Raw genomic sequence first — 20,121 nt, 5'->3', positions numbered from 1 at the left:
TGAATGAGACTCAAAGGTCCGAGTCAGTAAAATGACACTCGGTTCAGCACACTTCAGCAATAAAAAACTAAAGAAGCTCAAATGTTTATCTAGAGTAATTTTTGCTTATTCGTATGGTTTAATTGGATAATCAAAGGTCAGTAGCAAAGACATTGGTTAATAAAATGGGATTCAATACATAAAGGATATTTGTGTTAACATTTAATTATTGCAGGTTTGCGTCATATTCTGAGTTGCATTTTGTGTTTTTTATTTATTTTAAAGAATACTGAATGTGTTTTTTTTTTTTGCAAGTGAGATTAATTATTGCAATCAATCAATAAATGGGAAAAAAGTAACTGACATTACTTATTTGAAAAATTAACCTAGATATTTTCTTTTAAATTAAAAAGTAATGTGTTACTTTACTAGTAACTTGAAAAAAGTAATCTGATTATGTAACTCATGTTACTTGCAATGCGTTACCCCCATCACTGCTTAGAGGGATAGTTCACCCAAAAATGAAAATAATGTCATCATTTACTCGGCCTAAAGTTGTTCCAAACCTGTATACATTTATTTGTTCAGTTGAGCACAGAAGAAGGTTTTGAAGAAAGTGAGTGAGCAAACATTTGATGGTAGCCATTGAATTCCGTAGTATTTTTTTTCTATTCTATGAAAGTCAATTTATTCAAAATATCTGTTTGGAACAACTTTAGGGTGAATAAATGACAGCATTTATAATTTTTGGGTGACTTTCCTATTAATGAAACTTTGAATATTAAGCACAGTGGTACTTATAAATGATGTAGACATGAAAGTGTTTTGCTTATGCCACATGATCATGGTGGAGGGTCATGGGGTTTCGCAAGACTGGGAATATCAATCACCTGTGCAATTAGAGAGGCTAGGAAGAGGAGATCAGGGATGATATATTCTTTGTTGACCAACACAAATCAATATATATATATATATATATAATTAAATTTATATAACCAATTGAATGTAAAGGTTAATAAGACCATAATCATGCTTTCTGGTCATTTAAAGGGGTCCTATTATGCTTTTTCACTTTTTGAATTTTAGTCCGTGTGTAGTGTGTATGTTTGGGCATAAAAACATCTACAAAGTTACAAATCTCAAAGTCCACTCCAAAGGGAGATATTTCGTAAAAAAAATAAAAAAAATAATCTATTTTCAAGAACTACAAGGAACGGCTCATTTGGAATACAAAGTTGTTTTCCTGTATTTGTGATATCACAAAAATAAATCCCACCTACGGAAATTCAAATGTTTGGGGTGGGGAGAACGCTTGGCTGAGCACTGTTTCAAAATCGAAACCCGGTGCGGGTGTTTTTATATCACTGTATTTATGATGGAAACCGACTGTTTTCAGAAAATTTTGGAAGTCAATTTAATTTCAGCTTGCATGTAATGTCTGATAAAGCAGCCTTTGTGAGCGGAGTACTGCTTTGTGTACAGCGTCACCTGGGAAACCTCGATCCCTACCATGCCAACAGTGCCTCCCACTGGCAGAGAATAAATTTGCATATACAGGTGCATCTCAATAAATTAGAATGTCGTGAAAAGGTTTTTTCTTGTAAGTTATTTCAAAAAGTGAAACTTTCATATATTTTAGATTCATTGCATGTAAAGTAAAACATTTCAAAAGTTTGTGTTTTAATTTTGATGATTAGAGCTTACAGCTCATGAAAGTCAAAAATCAGTATCTCAAAATATTAGAATATTTACATTTGAGTTTCAATAAATTACCATCCCTACAGTATAAATTCCAGGTATCTCTTGTTCTTTGAAACCACAATAATGGAGAACAGTGCTGACATGGCAATGGTCCAGAAGACGATCATTGACGCCCTCCACAAAGAGTGTAAGTCACAGAGGGTCATTACTGAAAGGTGTGGCTGTTTACAGAGTGCTGTATCAAAGCATATTAAATGCAAAGTTGACTGGAAGGAAGAATTTGGGTAGGAAAAGGTGCACAAGCAACAGGGATGACTGCAAGCTGGAGAATACTGCCAAGCAAAGCTGATTCAAAGACTTGGGAGAGCTTCACAAGGAGTGGACTGAAGCTGGAGTCAGTGCATAAAGAGTCACCACGCTCAGACGTCTTCAGGAAAAGGGCTACCAAGCCACTTCTGAACCAGAGACAACGTCAGAAGCATCTTACCTGGGCTGTGGAGAAAAAGAACTGGACTGTTGCTCAGTGGTCCAAAGTCCTCTTTTCAGATGAAAGTAAATTTTGCATTTAATTTGGAAATCAAGGTCCCAGAGTCTGGAGGAAGAGTGGAGAGGCACAGAATCCATGTTGCTTGAAGTCCAGTGTGAAGTTTCCACAGTCAGTGATGATTTGGGCTGCCATGTCATCTGCTGGTGTTGGTCCACTGTGTTTTCTGAGGTCCACAGTCAACGCAGCCATCTACCAGGAAATTTTAAGAGCACTTCATGCTTCCTTCTGTTGACAAGCTTTATGGAGATGCTGATTTCATTTTCCAGCAGGACTTGGCACCTGCCCACACTGCCAAAGGTACCAAAAGCTGGTTCAATGACCATGGTGTTACTGTGCTTGATTGGCCAGCAAACTCGCCTGACGTGAACCCCATAGAGAATCTATGGGGTATTGTCAAGAGGAAGATGAGAGACACCAGACCCAACAATGCAGATGACCTGAAGGCTGCAATCAAAGCAACCTGGGCTTCCATTACACCTGAGCAGTGCCACAAACTGATCATATCTATGCCACGCCGAATTGAGGCAGTAATTAAAGCAAAAGGAGCCCCTACCAAGTATTGAGTAAATATACAGTAAATGAACATACTTTCCAGAAGGCCAACAATTCACTAAAAATATTTTTTATTGGTCTTATGAAGTATTCTAATTTGTTGAGATAGTGTATTGGTGGTTTTTTGTTAAATGTTAGCCTAAATCATCACAATTAAAAGAACCAAAGACTTAAACTACTTCAGTCTGTGTGCATTGAATTTATTTAATACACCAGTTTCATAATTTGAGTTGAATTACTGAAATAAATGAACTTTTCCACGTCATTCTAATTGGAGATGCACCTGTATATGCCACCACAAATAGTGTAAGTCTGTCGGACTATGAAGTAACAGTGATTATCTCTTCAGCTCGCAGTGCGAGCAGTACAAATAACAATGCAGAATATTAATAATAAGGCTGGGACTGTCATATACATAACATTATAATGAGAACACTATTATAATAAAACATTGTGAATTTTTAGAGTTTAGTTGCCATGTTTCTGCACGTTGTTGCATGAAGAACGCGTCCATAAAAGTTAGTTTATTCAGAGTTAATTCAGAGCCATGTAGACACATTCATGCTTTCGGGGCATTTTGAGCAGATTGCCTACAAGTCATAATATTGACGTTATGTTGTATAAATAACGAATCGTATTCTATATGAGATAAATTGGTTAAATCCTACTGATTAAAAACCTGCTATCAAATGCTTCATTCTACTGGTCATCTTCAGCGAGTGCAGCTCAAATGCAGAATATTAATAACTACTGTCATATACATAACGTTATCATGAGAGCCCTAATGGAAAAAATGTTGTGAATTCTTAGGGTTTCGCTGACGTTTAATGTTAACTATCTTTTAATCAAAACATAAAACATTATTTTTGTATCTGCAAGGGGTCCTTGTCCCTGTGATTTAACGTCAGTAATTATGACTGTCCAATGTCTGACTTGAATCTTGGTATTGTATTTTGGCCCCACCCTCAAACATATGATTCGACTATCAGTCTGTCAGTCCTTGTCTTGTGTTTCCCCTCCTCCTGTGCCCATATTTGGCCTTCCTGTTCCTGTCCTCGTTTGTCTCCATTAGTTTAATTAGTCCCTAGCCCTGTGTTCTGATTAGTCCACACCTGTTCCGTATTTCCCTGTGTTTATAATCCCTGTGTTTCCTAGCCCCTGTGTCCGGTCTTAAATGTCATTTGATGTTCGTCTCTCCCCAAGCTCCTCGTCTCCTTGTGTGCGTCTCACCAAATAAAAGGATTATTGGTACTCCTACGTCTCCTCGCTCCTTGTGTCCCGAGAGGGAACGTGACAGAAGACCGGACCACACAACAACACTATGGCTGAGGACAGGCTTTGGTGTCTGCGGCAGGATGGTCGGGAGTTGGTAGAGTATGTTGAGGAGTTCCTTGAGCTTTCCAACGAGGTGAGCTGGATTGACGCCTCACTCGGTGTGTGTTTTCGGTTTGGGTTGGACAAGGATGTCATCAGCTGCGATATCCCCACGTCCAGTTTTTCTCTTATCGGGCTGATAAATTATGTCCTCAATGTACATGGCATTGATTTCGAAGTCGAAGAATGTCAAACTGATCTTCGTCCAACCCAACCCGAGAACAACCCGGCCTCACCAGCTCACCGCTCGCCAGGACCCTCCACATACCCTGCCAAATGTTCCGGCCACCCAACTCTTCCCAGCACTGCTGCTGTCCTCAGCCCAGAGCACCCCCGCAACCCCGCGCTTCAAGAGCGCCGTCCTGAGTTCCCGCTGGTGCCGTCCAGCCCTCCTGAGTTCCCGCTGGTGCCGTCCAGCCCTCCTGAGTTCCCGCTGGTGCCGTCCAGCCCTCCTGAGTTCCCGCTGGTTCCGTCCAGCCCTCCTGAGTTCCCGCTGGTGCCGTCCAGCCCTCCTGAGTTCCCGCTGGTGCCGTCCAGCCCTCCTGAGTTCCCGCTGGTGCCGTCCAGCCCTCCTGAGTTCCCGCTGGTTCCGTCCAGCCCTCCTGAGTTCCCGCTGGTTCCGTCCAGCCCTCCTGAGTTCCCGCTGGTTCCGTCCAGCCCCGCGCTTCCAGAGCGCCCCCAAGTGTCCGCGCTTCCAGAGCGCCCCCAAGTGTCCGCGCTTCCAGAGCGCCCCCAAGTGTCCGCGCTTCCAGAGCGCCCCCAAGTGTCCGCGCTTCCAGAGCGCCCCCAAGTGTCCGCGCTTCCAGAGCGCCCCCCAGTGCCGGCTCCACGCACGTGCCCCCCAGTGCCGGCTCCACGCACGTGCCCTCCAGTGCCGGCTCCACGCACGTGCCCTCCAGTGCCGGCTCCACGCACGTTCCCGCGGGTTCTGTCCAGCCCCGCGCTGCAAGAGCGCCCGACAGAGTCCGCGCTTCCAGAGCGCCCCCAAGTGTCCGCGCTTCCAGAGCGCCCCCAGGTGTCCGCGCTTCCAGGGCGCCCCCGGGTGTCCGCGCTTCCAGAGCGCCCCCCAGTGCCGGCTCCACGCACGTGCCCTCCAGTGCCGGCTCCACGCACGTGCCCTCCAGTGCCGGCTCCACGCACGTGCCCTCCAGTGCCGGCTCCACGCACGTTCCCGCGGGTTCTGTCCAGCCCCGCGCTGCAAGAGCGCCCGACAGAGTCCGCGCTGCAAGAGCGCCCGACAGAGTCCGCGCTGCAAGAGCGCCCGACAGAGTCCGCGCTGCAAGAGCGCCCGACAGAGTCCGCGCTGCAAGAGCGCCCGACAGAGTCCGCGCTGCAAGAGCGCCCGACAGAGTCCGCGCTGCAAGAGCGCCCGACAGAGTCCGCGCTGCAAGAGCGCCCGACAGAGTCCGCTCCTCTGTGGCTCCCAGGGGGGAGCTTCCCCAAGAAAATTTTGGGGGGGGGTAAGAGGGTCACAGCCTGTGTGGCCGGGCCAAGGGCCAAGGCCACACGACCCGAAAAAAATAGGCCGTGGCTTCCCGAGTCCCCTGACCCGCCCTGGCCTCCCGAGTCCCCTGACCCGCCCTGGCCTCCCGAGTCCCCTGACCCGCCATGGCCTCCCGAGTCCCCTGACCCGCCATGGCCTCCCGAGTCCCCTGACCCGCCATGGCCTCCCGAGTCCCCTGACCCGCCATGGCCCCTGGAACGGGCACCGCCCTGGAGGCCTCCAGAGCGCCCACCCCCCCTCCCCATTGGATGGTGTTAGGCGTGAGGACACGCCTTCCGGAGGGGGGCGTAATGTCAGTCCTTGTCTTGTGTTTCCCCTCCTCCTGTGCCCATATTTGGCCTTCCTGTTCCTGTCCTCGTTTGTCTCCATTAGTTTAATTAGTCCCTAGCCCTGTGTTCTGATTAGTCCACACCTGTTCCGTATTTCCCTGTGTTTATAATCCCTGTGTTTCCTAGCCCCTGTGTCCGGTCTTAAATGTCATTTGATGTTCGTCTCTCCCCAAGCTCCTCGTCTCCTTGTGTGCGTCTCACCAAATAAAAGGATTATTGGTACTCCTACGTCTCCTCGCTCCTTGTGTCCCGAGAGGGAACGTGACACAGTCTACTATTGGCAAGATTCGAAAATTCCAATTTGACTATGAAAATCCTTAGCCGGGGACACCCCTAATCTGTACATAGTAAATGAAGTTATTTTTAAGCTGTTGTTGACATCCTATCTAAAACGTGATTTAGCCAAAAAAGCACAAAAAAAAATAAAATAAATAACGTTACCACTTCAATATATCTTGCAATATCCGTGCATGCAAAGGTTCTGCATGATCCTCTGGTTCAATATTCTCGAGGTCTGAATTGATATGGTGATATTGACAAACTTGCTGTTTTGGCAAGGGCAGTACTGAAATTTACATTTACATTTAGTCATTTGGCAGACGCTTTTATCCAAAGCGACTTACAATTGGGGAATACAAAAAGCAATTCATCTTGAAGAGGCAATCAGACAGAGGAAGTGCTCGTAACACCAAGTCTCAGTCATTGTTCAAATAAGTACAAGCTAGTAAGGGAGGGAGAGAAAGATAGAGGGAAAGAGTGAGTTTTTTTTTTTTTTTTTTTTTTTTTTTTTTTTGAGTTTAGGATGAAGTCAAGTTCTGCCGAAAGAGATGAGTTCTCAGTTGTTGCTTGAAGATTGACAGGGATCCAGCATTCCGGATAGGGGTGGGAAGATTATTCCACCAGCCAGGAATGGTGAACGAGAATGTTCTGGAGAGTGATTTTGAGCCTCTCTGTGATGGTACCACAAGGCGTCACTCACTAGCAGATCTCAGACTTCTGGAGGGGATGTAGGTTCGTAATAGTGAGTGGAAGTAGGAGGGTGCTGAGCCTGTGGTAGTTCTGTATGCAAGCATCAGTGTCTTGAACTTGATGCGAGCTGCCACTGGTAGCCAGTGCAAGGAGAAGAAGAGAGGTGTAACATGTGCTCTTTTGGGCTCGTTGAAGATCAGTCATGCCGCTGCATTCTGAATCATTTGTAGAGGTTTGATTGTGTTTGATGGCAGACCAGCCAGAAGAGCATTGCAGTAGTCTAGTCTAGAAATGACAAGGGCCTGGACAATAAGTTGTGCAGCATGCTTTGTCAGAAAGGGCCTGATCTTTCTGATGTTGTGTACTGCAAACCTGCAGGATCGAGCAGTCTTTGCAATGTGCTCTTTGAAGGTCAGCTGGTCATCAAAGATTACACCAAGATTTCTGACCGAAGTTGATGGGGTAATCATTGATGAGCCTAACTGAATCGTGAAGTCATGCTGTAGAGTCAGAGTGGCAGGGAAGACAAGAAGTTCCGTCTTTGCCAGGTTGAGCTGTAGGTGATGTTCTTTCATCCATGCCGAGATGTCCGCCAGGCAGCCTGAGATCCGTGCAGCTACCGTTGTGTCATCTGGTTGAAAAGAGAGATAGAGCTGCGTGTCATCTGCGTTGCAGTGATAGGAGAAGCCAAGTGCATGTATGATGGGACCCAGTGATGTAGTGTATGTGGAGAAGAGGAGGGGTCCAAGAACCGATCCCTGAGGAACTCCAGTGACCAGTTGATGTGGTTTGGATACCTCCCCTCCCCAGGCCACCCTGAAAGATCTACCGGTGAGATAGGATTCAAACCAGCGAAGTGGCATCCCAGTGATGCCCAGTGATGAGAGGGTAGGCAGGAGAATCTGATGATTGACAGTGTCAAAAGCAGCAGAAAGATCCAGCAGAATGAGGACTGATGATTTGGAATCGGCCTTTGCAATTCGCAGGGCTTCAGTGACTGAGAGTAGCGCAGTCTCTGTTGAATGGCCACTCCTGAAACCTGAGTGTTTAGCATCCAGTTTGTTGTACTGTGAAAGAAACCGTGAGAGCTGGTTGAAGACAACTTGTTCGAGTGTTTTCCCTACGAATGGAAGGAGAGACAGGTCTGTAGTTTTCTAAAAGAGAAGTGTTTAATGTAGGTTTTTTGAGCAGTGGGGTTACCCGAGCCTGCTTAAATGCTGTGGCGAAGATGCCTGTGAGGAGAGATGTGTTGATAATGTGTGTGAGTGCCGGTAAGAGTGTGGGAGAGATTGTTTGGAGAAGGTGTGAGGGGACTGGGTCGAGAGGACATGTTGTAGGATGGCTGGAGAGGAGAAGTTTGGATACTTCTGCCTCGGTGAGGGGACAGAAGGAGAAGATGGGGGTTAGAGCAGTGGATGTGGTTGATTGGAGGTCCTGTGGAGTTGAGAACTGCCAACTGAGAAATGCCATCTAAGCTGTTCGGCAATCACAACGCACTGGGACAGCTAACCAATCACAACACATTTCGTTTTTCGGAAAGGCGGGCCTTCATCAAACCCGGAAACTAATCAAGCCATTTGTGCCAGGCTGGGGAGAAAGGTATTGTAATAATGTAAATATATGAAAAATAATGGGATTTTCGAACCACCAAGCAGGACAGCATGTTCTAGCACACCCCCAAAACAAAATCAAGACTTTGTAAAAGGGCATAATAGGACCCCTTTAAGTATTACAATAACGTTTAGTGGTGATTTTTAACCTGTTTGTTTGGGATGGGTAAGGCCAGAGGCTTTGAGCAGATGGACTGTCGTTACAGTGCTGAGCTCAGGAAAACAACACTGCCACAATGAAGGAGTAGGTAGCTCTTCCTTCAACTCCCTGAAGACGGTAGATAAATTGAAGAAGAGGAGAAAACCAAAAGAAAAAAGAAAAGAATAAAACAGGATGAATTTTGAAGACACTTCCTTTAGTCACCTTAGTAAACATTCAACATTAAAAATAACTGCATTCAACTGTAAGTATATAGAACTAGATCTATATTTTGATTACTGTTTAAATTACTGCTTATTTGAATGCAAAGCAGAGTAGAGTAGCCTAATCTTCTGTGCCTACCTGAGTTGCACATGCGAGTGTGAGAAAAAACGCAGAAGGAACCGACCGGTGGCACCAGGCTGGAAAGTAGTGGGGAGGATGACGTAGCGTCCAGGGCCAAGAGTCACTCGCAGAGTAACGCTACGGGAGTCCATATACACAGAGCTAGCAGCCTGCTCACATAAACACTGTACACGACAAACACGATTCACCTCCACCTAAAGGAAGGAAAAATAGAGGGATAGAAAGAAGAAACATTGATGAGGACCAAATAAATGCAAATGTAGGCTAGAATCTAATGATTTACTATGATTTATTTTAAATTATATAACAGTTACAGTGGGGCATATAAGTATTTGATACACTGCCGATTTTTCAAGTTTTCCCACTTACAAAGAATGTAGAGATCTGTAATTTTCATCGTAGGCACACCTCAACTGTGATATTAAAAAAAATCCAGAAAATCACATTGTATGATTTATGAATTTTGATGTATGAATTCTGGCCCTCACAGACCTGTTAGTTTGTCTTTAAGAAGCCCTCCTATCCTCCACACATTACCTGTATTAATTGCACCTGTTTGAACTCGTTACCTGTATAAAAGACACCTGTTCACACACTCAATCAATCAGACTCCAACCTCTCCACTATGGGCAAGACCAAAGAGCTGTCTAAGGACACTAGGGACAAAATTGTAGACCTGCACAAGGCTGGGATGGGCTACAGGACAATAGGCAAACAGCTTGGTGAGAAGGCAACAACTGTTGGCGCAATTATTAGAAAATGGAAGAAATTCAAGATGACTGTCAATCTCCCTCAGACTGGGGCTCCATGCAAGATCTCGCCTTGTGGAGTATCAATGATCCTGAGAAAGGTGAGGGATCAGCCTAGAACTACACGGGAGGACTTGGTCAATGACCTGAAGAGAGCTGGGACCACAGTCTCAACGGTTATCATTAGTAATAAAAAAAATACATCAGCACATAGACTTTCCAACAAGGGGAAAAATACTCTGGACTTTGTTTACACAACCCAGAGAGGAGCTTACAAGGCCCTCCCCCTCCCCCACCTCGGAGCCTCAGACCACATCACTGTCATGCTAATGCCTACATACAGACCGCTCGTTAAAGCCATCAAACCAATACACAAACAGACACAAGTGTGGCCGGAAGGGTCGTCAGAGGCACTTCAAGACTGTTTTGACACCACTGACTGGAATATGTTTAAACAGGCTGCCACATACAACAACACTACAGACCTCCAAGAGTACTCAGAGACTGTCACTGCCTACATCACCAAGTGCATTGACGATGTAACGGTCACAAAGTCCATCACTGTCAGGACCAACCAGAAGCCGTGGATGACAGGGGAGGTCTACAGACTTCTGAAGGCTCGGAACGCTGCCTTTAGAGCTGGAGATGAGGAGGGCCTGAAGACAGCTAGGGCCAACCTTTCCCGCGGCATCAGAGAGGCCAAGAGACAGTACTCCAGGAGGTTAGCCCATTGTTTCAGCGACACTGAAGCCTTTCACTCTGAGCCTGTGGCAGAGGATACAGACCATTACGGACTACAAACCCCCACCACAGACCTGTGACAGCACTATCCCCTGCTGAACGAGCTGAATGCCTTCTTTGCTCGCTTTGAGGCACAAAACAGCACCACTGCACAGAAGACTACACCTCCTCCTGGCGACCAGGTGATGATGCTGTCCCTGGACAGTGTGAGGAGATCCCTCAGCAGCTCCGGGTCCTGACAACATTCCTGGGCGTGTACTGAGAGACTGTGCAGTGGAACTCACTGATGTCTTTACAGACATTTTCAACATCTCGTTAAATCAGGCCGTTGTCCCCACATGCTTCAAAGCTACCACCATCATTCCAGTCCCGAAGAAGTCATCTCCATCCTGCTTCAATGAGTACCGTCCAATAGCACTCACTCCTATTCTCATGAAGTGCTTTGAACGGCTAGTCATGCACCACATTTAGTCTGTCCTCCCCCCCTCCCTGGACCCCTTCCAGTTTGCATATAGGTCCAACCGCTCGACCGATGATGCCAGCGCCACTGCCCTCCACCCAGCCCTCACACATCTGGACAAAAAAGACTCATATGTCAGGATGCTGTTCATAGACTTCAGTTCAGCATTCAACACAATCATACCTCAACAGCTCACTCACAAACTGGTCCAGCTGGGGCTCAACACCTCTCTGTGCAACCGGCTGTTGGACTTCCTGACTGGGAGACCTCAGGCAGTACGGGTCGGCATTAATACATCCAGCACCATCACACTGAACACTGGGGGCCCCCAAGGATGTGTGCTGAGCCCCCTCCTCTTCACTCTGCTGACCCACGACTGCACACCGTCACACAACTCCAACCTTTTCATTAAGTTTGCGGATGACACGACTGTGGTGGGTCTCATTAGCAACAGAGATGAGACAAACTACAGGAGTGAGGTGAGCCGCCTGGTGGGTGGTGCAGTGACAACAATCTCTCTCTGAATGTGGAGAAGACGAAGGAGATTGTTGTTGACTTCAGGAGAGTACACACTCAGCATGCCCCTCTGACTATCAACGGTGTGACTGTGGAGAGAGTGAGCAGCACCAAGTTCCTGGGTGTGCACATCACAGAGGACCTCTCCTGGACTAACAACACTGTAGCACTGGCCAAGAAAGCACAGCAGCGTCTCTACTTCCTCCGCAAACTTAGAAGAGCCAGAGCCCCGGCCCCCATCATGTGCACCTTCTACAGAGGCACCATCGAGATCATCCTGACTAGCTGCATCACTGTGTGGTATGGCGCTTGCAACGCATCCTGCTGCAAGTCACTTCAACGCATAGTGAGAGCAGCTAAGAAGATCTTCTCCCTCCAGGACATCTACAGCACCCGTCTCACCCGCAAAGCCCTCCGCATTGCAGGTGATCCCACCCACCCAACACACAGCTTCTTCAGTCTGCTGCCATCAGGGAGGAGACTGCGGAGTCTCCAGGCGAGGACCAGCAGACTGAAAGACAGCTTCATACATCAGGCTGTCAGGAAGCTGAACTCCCTCCCGTCCTTGCCCCCCCCCCCCTCCCCTCTTTTACCCAATGCAACACTGAACACTGATACTACGTGTTCAGTGTACGTGTCCCCCCCCCCCCCCCCCCCCAGCTCCCCACATCCCCAGGACCCTTCCACCCGCCCCACCTACTTAAAAACTGTGACCAGCACCTGTCACTTGTGCAGCATTGGACTGATCACCGCATCCAGCATTGACTGCAAACTACCTCTTCGGATAGTCTGATAAAAAGACTGTTCTCTTGTTACTTTAACAGACTGATAAGCTCTTCTTGCACTACACATATATCTGCACAGTTTTGTTTTATTTAACTGGTTTGCACTCTATCTTTTCTGCCATGTGCCTTATGCCACTTTATTCTCTTTTTTTATTTTTCTACAATGTCCTCAGACTGATAAGCTCCTCTTGCAATATATATATACACTCTATACATATACACGTATATCTGCACTGTTTTGTTTTATTTAACTGGTTTGCACTCTATCTTTTCTGCCATGTGCCTTATGCCACTTTATCTATGTCTTTATTTTTCTACAATGTCCTCATTTGTATATCTGTATAGTTGTATGTACATATGTTTAAACTGTATTTATCCGTATTTGAACGTCTACTTTCAGTGTCTTAAATGTTAACTGTATGCACCAAGGGTCTGAGAGTAACGCAATTTCAATTCTCTGTATGTATGTGCCGTACATGTGGAAGAATTGACAATAAAGCAGACTTGACTTGACTTGACTTATCATAACACTTTCATTGTACAGAAAGAGAGCAAACAACATTTACATTACCAAAGAACATTTTCACTGACAGTCTAGAGTTCAAGCACTCTCAAAAATCTCATTAAAATCACTGAAGCTGTTTACACTGTGAAATTAATATCTTCATTACAGATTCATACACACATCTGCACTTTGTTGTTTCTAACGAAAGAGGTCTTCAGTGGAGCTAGTGAGGAGAACACGGACATTTTAGCAATGACTCATCTGAACGCCTCTGATTGGTCATTGCATTCATAAGCTCAACAGCATGGTGTGCGATTGGTTATATAAGGCAGCACTGTATAAACGCGTCTGTCTCTGGCTCAGCCAGGTACACAGATTTTAATTTAGCAGCTGATGATAGACGCACTGAACGATTTCAGTGAAATCGTTTGATTGTATCAAATATAGAAAATATTATTTGGCTATTTTTTGTCTTTTGGAAGCTGCATTCAAAATCCACTTGGCTCATTTGGGGGCACGTGCCCCCTCACTTTCAATGGGCATGACGCCTCTGTTCACACTGCATGATTTTAGCTCTGATTTTCACTTACTGACAGGTTTGGCGAAATCGGCGACAAACCTCCCGAAATCGGAGGCAAATCTGTGCTCGTTCACCGAAATGATAGTCACACAGTGTGAATTTTCAAAGACGAGATCTGAAGAGAATCAATTTAAAACCCTGCTCTGTGAAATGAATCCTGAGTCTGACTGAAAAATACATCAGTGATTACCTACAGCCAATGAGAGACCAAGATACAGGATAGCAGAAAGTTCGGGGAGGAGTTATATGTAACGTAGTTTGTGGAACAGACATAGTTGTCTGTGATTCTTCCTATTGTAAAGTCATGCAGTGTGTAAACACCTGTCGCTGATCCATCGTGCAATGTGAACACAGCAGCAACTGAATGCTACCCCAGATAGCTGTGCAGTGTGAAGACTAATGGTGATTCGACAACTTTGAAAATCGTTTCTTAGATCCTAAAACCATGCTCCAGGTGAAGCTCGAACTCACAACCTCAGCATTAGGGGAGCGTAACGCAGGATTAGTTGCAACACACGTGGTTTAAATATTTCCACACATGCTAGCATGACCAAATTTACAGTATTTACTACTTACCATATCAACATTATATAGAGAAAAAAAGTGTGCCAAAATTCAAAAGTCTTTTTAAGATATCGCTGAATATTTATTTTACCATAGTAAAATTATATTGCTGGCTTAAGTAAATTTTTCATCTCAGTTTTTATTACTAATTTAAAATGAGACAAATCTGCTGTTATTTTAATCTCCAATCTGTTATTTATCAGTTTATATAGTTTTTTAATGCTTCGATAACTAGCAAAAGACACTAACCAGTTTTAAATTTCAGTTGCGCAGATGGGGTAAGTTGTAAAACTGCGTTACAATGTGCCCTGCGGAGCTATATAACATTAGCGATGTAATTCACACTATTTACTTTAATACATTTTAATGAGAAACGACGAGAAACAGGTAAATAAAGACTGACAATCAATGTTTAATGTTCAGAAATGATTATTTCATGACATGTAAAGCATTTTGGCTCGTTTATATGGGCCGTCCCAGGCATATATTGCAATATGTCAATTGTCAAACTCAAAAATCTAATTACTTTTAATTCTTAAAAAAATGCCATTATTTTATTCAAAATAAATAATTATTTAATTTTATTGACAAAATATTTAAATTTGTCTTGTATATTTTATTCATAAGATCAGATAACATTTTAGGCTGTCTTATGGTCATGTTACAACGTGCCCCTCAGTGCCCCTTACAATGTACCCCACCTGCGGTGCATGTTGTGACGTTTCACTTCCAATTTTTGAGGGTAAATAAAGAAAAACGTATACACTGTAATTATGAAACAAAGTGACATATTTGTACTAGACAAGCGTGAAATTACTGTGGATAAAAAAAAATTATACTCCATGTGGATTTACACAATTTGAGAAATTCAAAAAGTGTTACTTTGTGCCCCGCTCTCGCCTACTGTCTTATAAGTAGGCCTACCGTGCACTAACCTCTTTTCCAACTGTAATGCCTCTATTCAAGTATAGAATCTCACATAAAAGATCAATTAGGCTACGTTAGCCCTAAATTTGTTTTCCAACTTGAATGACTTATGAATCTTAAAGGGGTCATAGATTACAATTTCATATTTTTAACTTTAGTGTGTAATGTGGCTTTGAGCATGAACAGCATCTGCAAAGTTACGATGCTCAAAGTTCAATGCAAAGGGAGAAATGTAACCCTGGACCACAAAACTAGTCATAATTAGCACAGGTATATTTGTAGCAATAGCCAACAATACATTGTCTGGGTCAAAATGATCGATTTTTTTTTTATGACAAAAGTCATTAAGATATTAAGTAAAGATCACATTCCATGAAGATATTTTGTAAATTTCCTACCGTAAATGTATCAAAACTTAATTTTTGATTAGTAATATGCATTGCTAAGAACCTAATTTGGAAAATTTTAAAGGCAATTTTCTTCTCCCTCAGATTCCAGATTTTCAAATAGTTGTATATAAACCAAATATTGTCTTATCCAAACAAACCATATATCAATGGGAAGCTTATTTATTCAGCTTCCAGATTATGTATAAATCTCAATTTTACAAATTTGACCCTTATGACTGGTTTTGTGGTCCAAGGTCAAAGATTGTTTTTTACAGATTTCACTTTTTAAAGCCTACAACAAATGGTTGGTAGGGACTACAACGAGCTACTTCCTGGGTTAGTGACATCATAGACCCTGAAATGTACACAAACCCTGCCCGCCAGAGCACACAACAGAGGAGGTGGAGATCCTGAGAATTATAATCCAAATATAGCTCTCTTTGCTGGACATTTTACGGAGGACAGCCTTCTCAATATACGTGAGTTCAATGCCAGATTCGCCCAAAAGCTTGTCCTCAAAGATGGGGCAGTTCAAACTTTAAAAGCAGAAGCTATTGTTTATGGCCACAACTGGTAAGTATGTTTTATGCTTTGTTAATGTGTTTTCCATTAATAGTTTATATCATTAATTTGTTAAAGTAGTAATGTTGTAGAACGGATAAAGCTTTAGTACAGATAAAAACGTATTTCAAAAGATATCATAAACAGCAGTAGCATTTACAAATAACAGCTAATCTAAAAAATATGAGACAAAAAAAAACATACCATACCATTCTGAAATGTCCTTTAAAAGAGTCATGCTTGCATTAGGTTCTGCTCGATTCTCTTCAATAATATTCTCTGGGTCTGACTCAGGCTCAAATTGATAAGGCAATATTGATGCCATTGTTTACAATACACCAGGAGCGCATGCAACTATCCGTAATGGAAAGGGGCATGATGTTTGTGGACAACGCGCACTAGCCGGTTTACAAATCACTAATCTAACTAATCTGAGCCCATTGCGGATATCTGAGGCAGGAACCAGGAAGTCAACAGACCATTTACAGCAGTGGCGGAAAGAGTACTGAAAATTTGTACTTAAGTACAAGTAATGTTATATTGCTGAAATAATACTCAATTACAAGTAAAAGTACTGGTGGCAAAACAGTACTTAAGTAAAAGTACAAAGTACTCTTCTTAAAAACTACTCAGAGTACTAGTTACTTTTTAGCCGGCGATATTTAATGAATTACCAAAAAATATTAATCCATAACTCACTTTTATCTTATTGACAAAGTACGTGAATTAGTGGTCATGAAACAGGAATTTCTAACTTCAATACCTTGAAAAATATCAATAATAGAGTACCCGTGAACCGGAAGTTGCAACTAACTTCAGTGTTGTGATGTATTTTCAAGTGAAACAGAATATTGAATAAAGGGCGGGGGGATATTGTGGTGCACCTCTCCTCTCCACCTCATGCTCTTAGCAGATTCACGGTTGGATAGGAGTGGTTAAGGATATCCGTTTACTACATCTGACAACACGCTTCACCGCTTCTGGGTCCTAACGCTCTGCCAGACCAGACACCCCAAGAAAACACCAAACTGTTCTAATATACACCCACGATGTCATGTAATGCTGAAAAATTATAACCATAACCTTTATCTCCATAATGAAATGCCATATGGCCAGACAGTGATTTAATCCAGCAGCAAAGATAAATCATTTCTAGCACGGGAGATCGTGATTGCACACAGTCTGAGTGCACAGAAGCAATATCGGTGTGAAAGGACAGGCAGTTCATTTGCATAAGTTAGGCCTATTTGAGAGCTGGCATCCAGTTTTCTTCAATTACATGACTGTGTTCTAATGTTACAATAAAGCGCTAGCCACATTTGCCCAGGAATAATTAAAATTATGTGGAATACCTGCAATCCTGTGCGGATATTCAGACTCTGTCATTGACAGGAGGCGGATGCGTGTCAAACTCGCTGTCGGAGAGTAGAGAGAGAGAGACGCAGCGTGTATCGGTGTATATACGGGAGATACTGTGGAAAATGAATAATGGAACCATGCCAGATATTTCAGTATCAGTATAAAAATATAGATATTTATGATAACACTACCATGTAGTTTGTTTCTCCAGACTTTGAGTCAATAAATTACACTGAGCTCCCTCACTGTCCGATCAGCTCTTCAACCCTGCTGCAGCGGCAGTTTTTCGCGGTTCAGATATCAGGGCTTTTATTGGTTCGTTTACGATCAGATATTTTTATTGGCTACTGAAGTGCTATCAAAGGTTTGAATATCAATTCAAATTGTGGGCAGCGTACTCAGTAACGAACTATGATTAAATCCCAGACAGCAAAATTCCTGAGGCCCAGATCAGGCCACACCTGACACTTTCAACTGGCCCACATACCGTGTGGAATGATGGCACTTGGGCGGTCCGCTCCTGTTTGCCAGATTTGGGCCACAAGTAAGCCAAAGGAAGGCCCAATGTCAGCCATGAATAAACCAAATAAAGCAGGCTTAAATCTGGGACACATTGATTTTAATTCTGGCCCAGATCCAACACCTTGCTCTGGCCCACATACTGTGAATAATGATGGCACTTGTGCGGTCCGTTCCTGTTTGCAAAATTGGGCCACAAGCAAGCCATAGGAAGGCCGCATGTCAGCCATGAAAATAAATAACTAAAATAAACCAGAACTGGCCCAAATCTGGGCCACATTTACACCTTGCTCTGGCCAACATACTATGTAGAATGATGGCATTTGGGTCCTCCACACCTGTTTGTCAAATTTGGGCTGCAAGCAAGCCATAGGAAGGCCGCATGGCAGCCGTGACATCAAATAAAAATTGCTCATTCCGCGCGTCATACGTCATTACGCTATTTCTGCATCATTGCACATGTGCAGTCCTTTCAATTCCGGTTTTCAATCCGATCGAGTGTTTACATGCACGCTCAATCGGATTAGAAACGGAATAAACCACCCTCCTCAATCCAATCGAGCTCAATTGGATGTATTAAGGTGTTTACATGAAGACTTTTCATTCCGACTGAGCCATCAATCCGATTACAAACGGATTATTTGGTTGCATGTAAACGTAGCCAGTAAGAACTATCATTATACGGCACTTCTGATTTTATGCTGCACAGTACACATAGAAAAAAACTGCCAGCAACACGGTACATCTCAAGGGGTTAATCCTAATAAATAAATTCAAATTCAAATAGTCGACACTGGTTGCTGTCTGGGTGGGTATGTAGCCTTCTTAAAACTCATATCCAGATCATCCTACATTAGTTAACTGTCTTGCATCCTACTAAAACTGGCCCCGATAAGGTTTAGGATAACTGGGCCACATTTGTGCCATCATATGCGGGCCACTTTAGACTCACAGCCATATTAGCCAGTGCTCCTTGTACCATATCTTTGCCAAAACTGGCCCAAATATGTTTTAGGATAACTGGGCCACATTTGTGGCATCATCTAAGGGCCTCTTTAAGCTCACAGCCACATTAGCCAGTGCCTACCATGTCATATCTTTGCCAAAACTGGCCCAGATATGGTTTTGGATAACTGGGCCACATTTGTGGCATCATATGCGGGCCCCTTTAGGCTCACAGCCATATTAGCCAGTGCTCCCTATGCCATACCTTTGCCAAAACCGGCCCAAATATGTTTTAGGATAGCTGGGCCACATTTGTGGTATCATATAAGGGCCACTTTAAGCTCACAGCCACATTAGCCAGTGCTTACCATGCCATATCTTTGCCAAAACTGGCCCAAATATGGTTTTTGGATAACCACATTTGATTTAAACCCTGATTAGACTTTGTCGATAGTGCCACATTTTTTGCCAAAGGTGGACAACATTTTGTTGGCACTATTTGGGCCATATTTACTATTTAGCACATGGGCTACTTTAGGGTCACATTCAGATTACGCATAGCTGTGAATACCACATCTTTGCCTACAGAGGCCCACATGTGATTTGATACATTTGGGCCATTTGCTATTTTACATGTGGGCCACTTCAGGCTTACATCCATTTTGTACGGGCCATAAGAAGGCCAGCGGTGCCGTATCATTGCATTAAGTGGCCCACATCCGCATGCTATCTGGGTATTATCCAACTCCCAATCCACACACTCACACACCACCGCAAGGAGTCCAGATTATGGACACAAGTATGCTGAAGTGTCATGCACCCTGGGCTTAATTTCTGCCGGAACAAGCCGGACCCGGATCCGGATCCGGCACCTCCGAAATCCGATCCGGCACCTCATTTTGTAGGATCCCCCTCCTCACGTACCAATGAAAGACGTTTGTGCTGACCTATAATGTGCATAATATGAAAAATCCTCTATAATGGCCACGCTTGCGGCACATCTACATTTGAAATAAAGAACCTGAGCATGCAAAAGATATAATGCACGGGTCCATAGCCTATACACATGCGTTTTCTTTCTCAGCTGTTCACATTTACTTAAGAAAACACCTGGATACTGGCCAGGACGACCATTTTTGCGCAATTCTATGTATTTGGCCACTTAAACTCAACAACAAACTACGAAAAAACTCAATATGATACTCGCTAGGCGGCTTTGGATGTGACTCTGAGCGCTCAGCCTTGAAACAGCCTCTGGAACGCAATTGGCTTAAAAAGACATGCAAATTACACATTTTTGTGACGATGCAACAATGACCCGATTAAGCAGGTGACAATTTTGACATCTGTCCTGAAATTGCGAGCACAAGCCTTGGATCAGTGACAGCGTGCAACAGCTCGTATTGCGGACGAGATGTGCTGATGTGAAAATATTTTTATATTTATATTTA

At 43.9% G+C, this 20,121-nt stretch overlaps 1 protein-coding gene across 1 annotated transcript in view; it reads right to left on the bottom strand.

Annotated features, from left to right (window-relative positions):
• The window catches only part of LOC306869791 (calpain-5-like), a gene marked incomplete at its 3' end in the record, with an annotated part of 39,824 nt that overhangs the window by 10,241 nt on the left and 9,462 nt on the right, over positions 1-20,121 (bottom strand). Inside the window, exons 8-9 of the mRNA XM_079416705.1 lie at positions 9,068-9,264; positions 8,715-8,833 (exon numbers count right to left, since the gene is read on the bottom strand). Of these exons, the coding sequence (XP_079272831.1) occupies positions 8,715-8,833; positions 9,068-9,264 (316 nt within the window). The remainder of the gene's footprint in view (positions 1-8,714; positions 8,834-9,067; positions 9,265-20,121) is intronic.

Source organism: Barbus barbus, assembly GCF_936440315.1.
Source record: "Barbus barbus genome assembly, chromosome: 1".
In the NCBI taxonomy this organism is placed as follows: Eukaryota; Metazoa; Chordata; class Actinopteri; order Cypriniformes; family Cyprinidae; genus Barbus; species Barbus barbus.
Note: the sequence above shows the minus strand (reverse complement) of the source record. Positions and strands in the feature narration are given on the sequence as shown.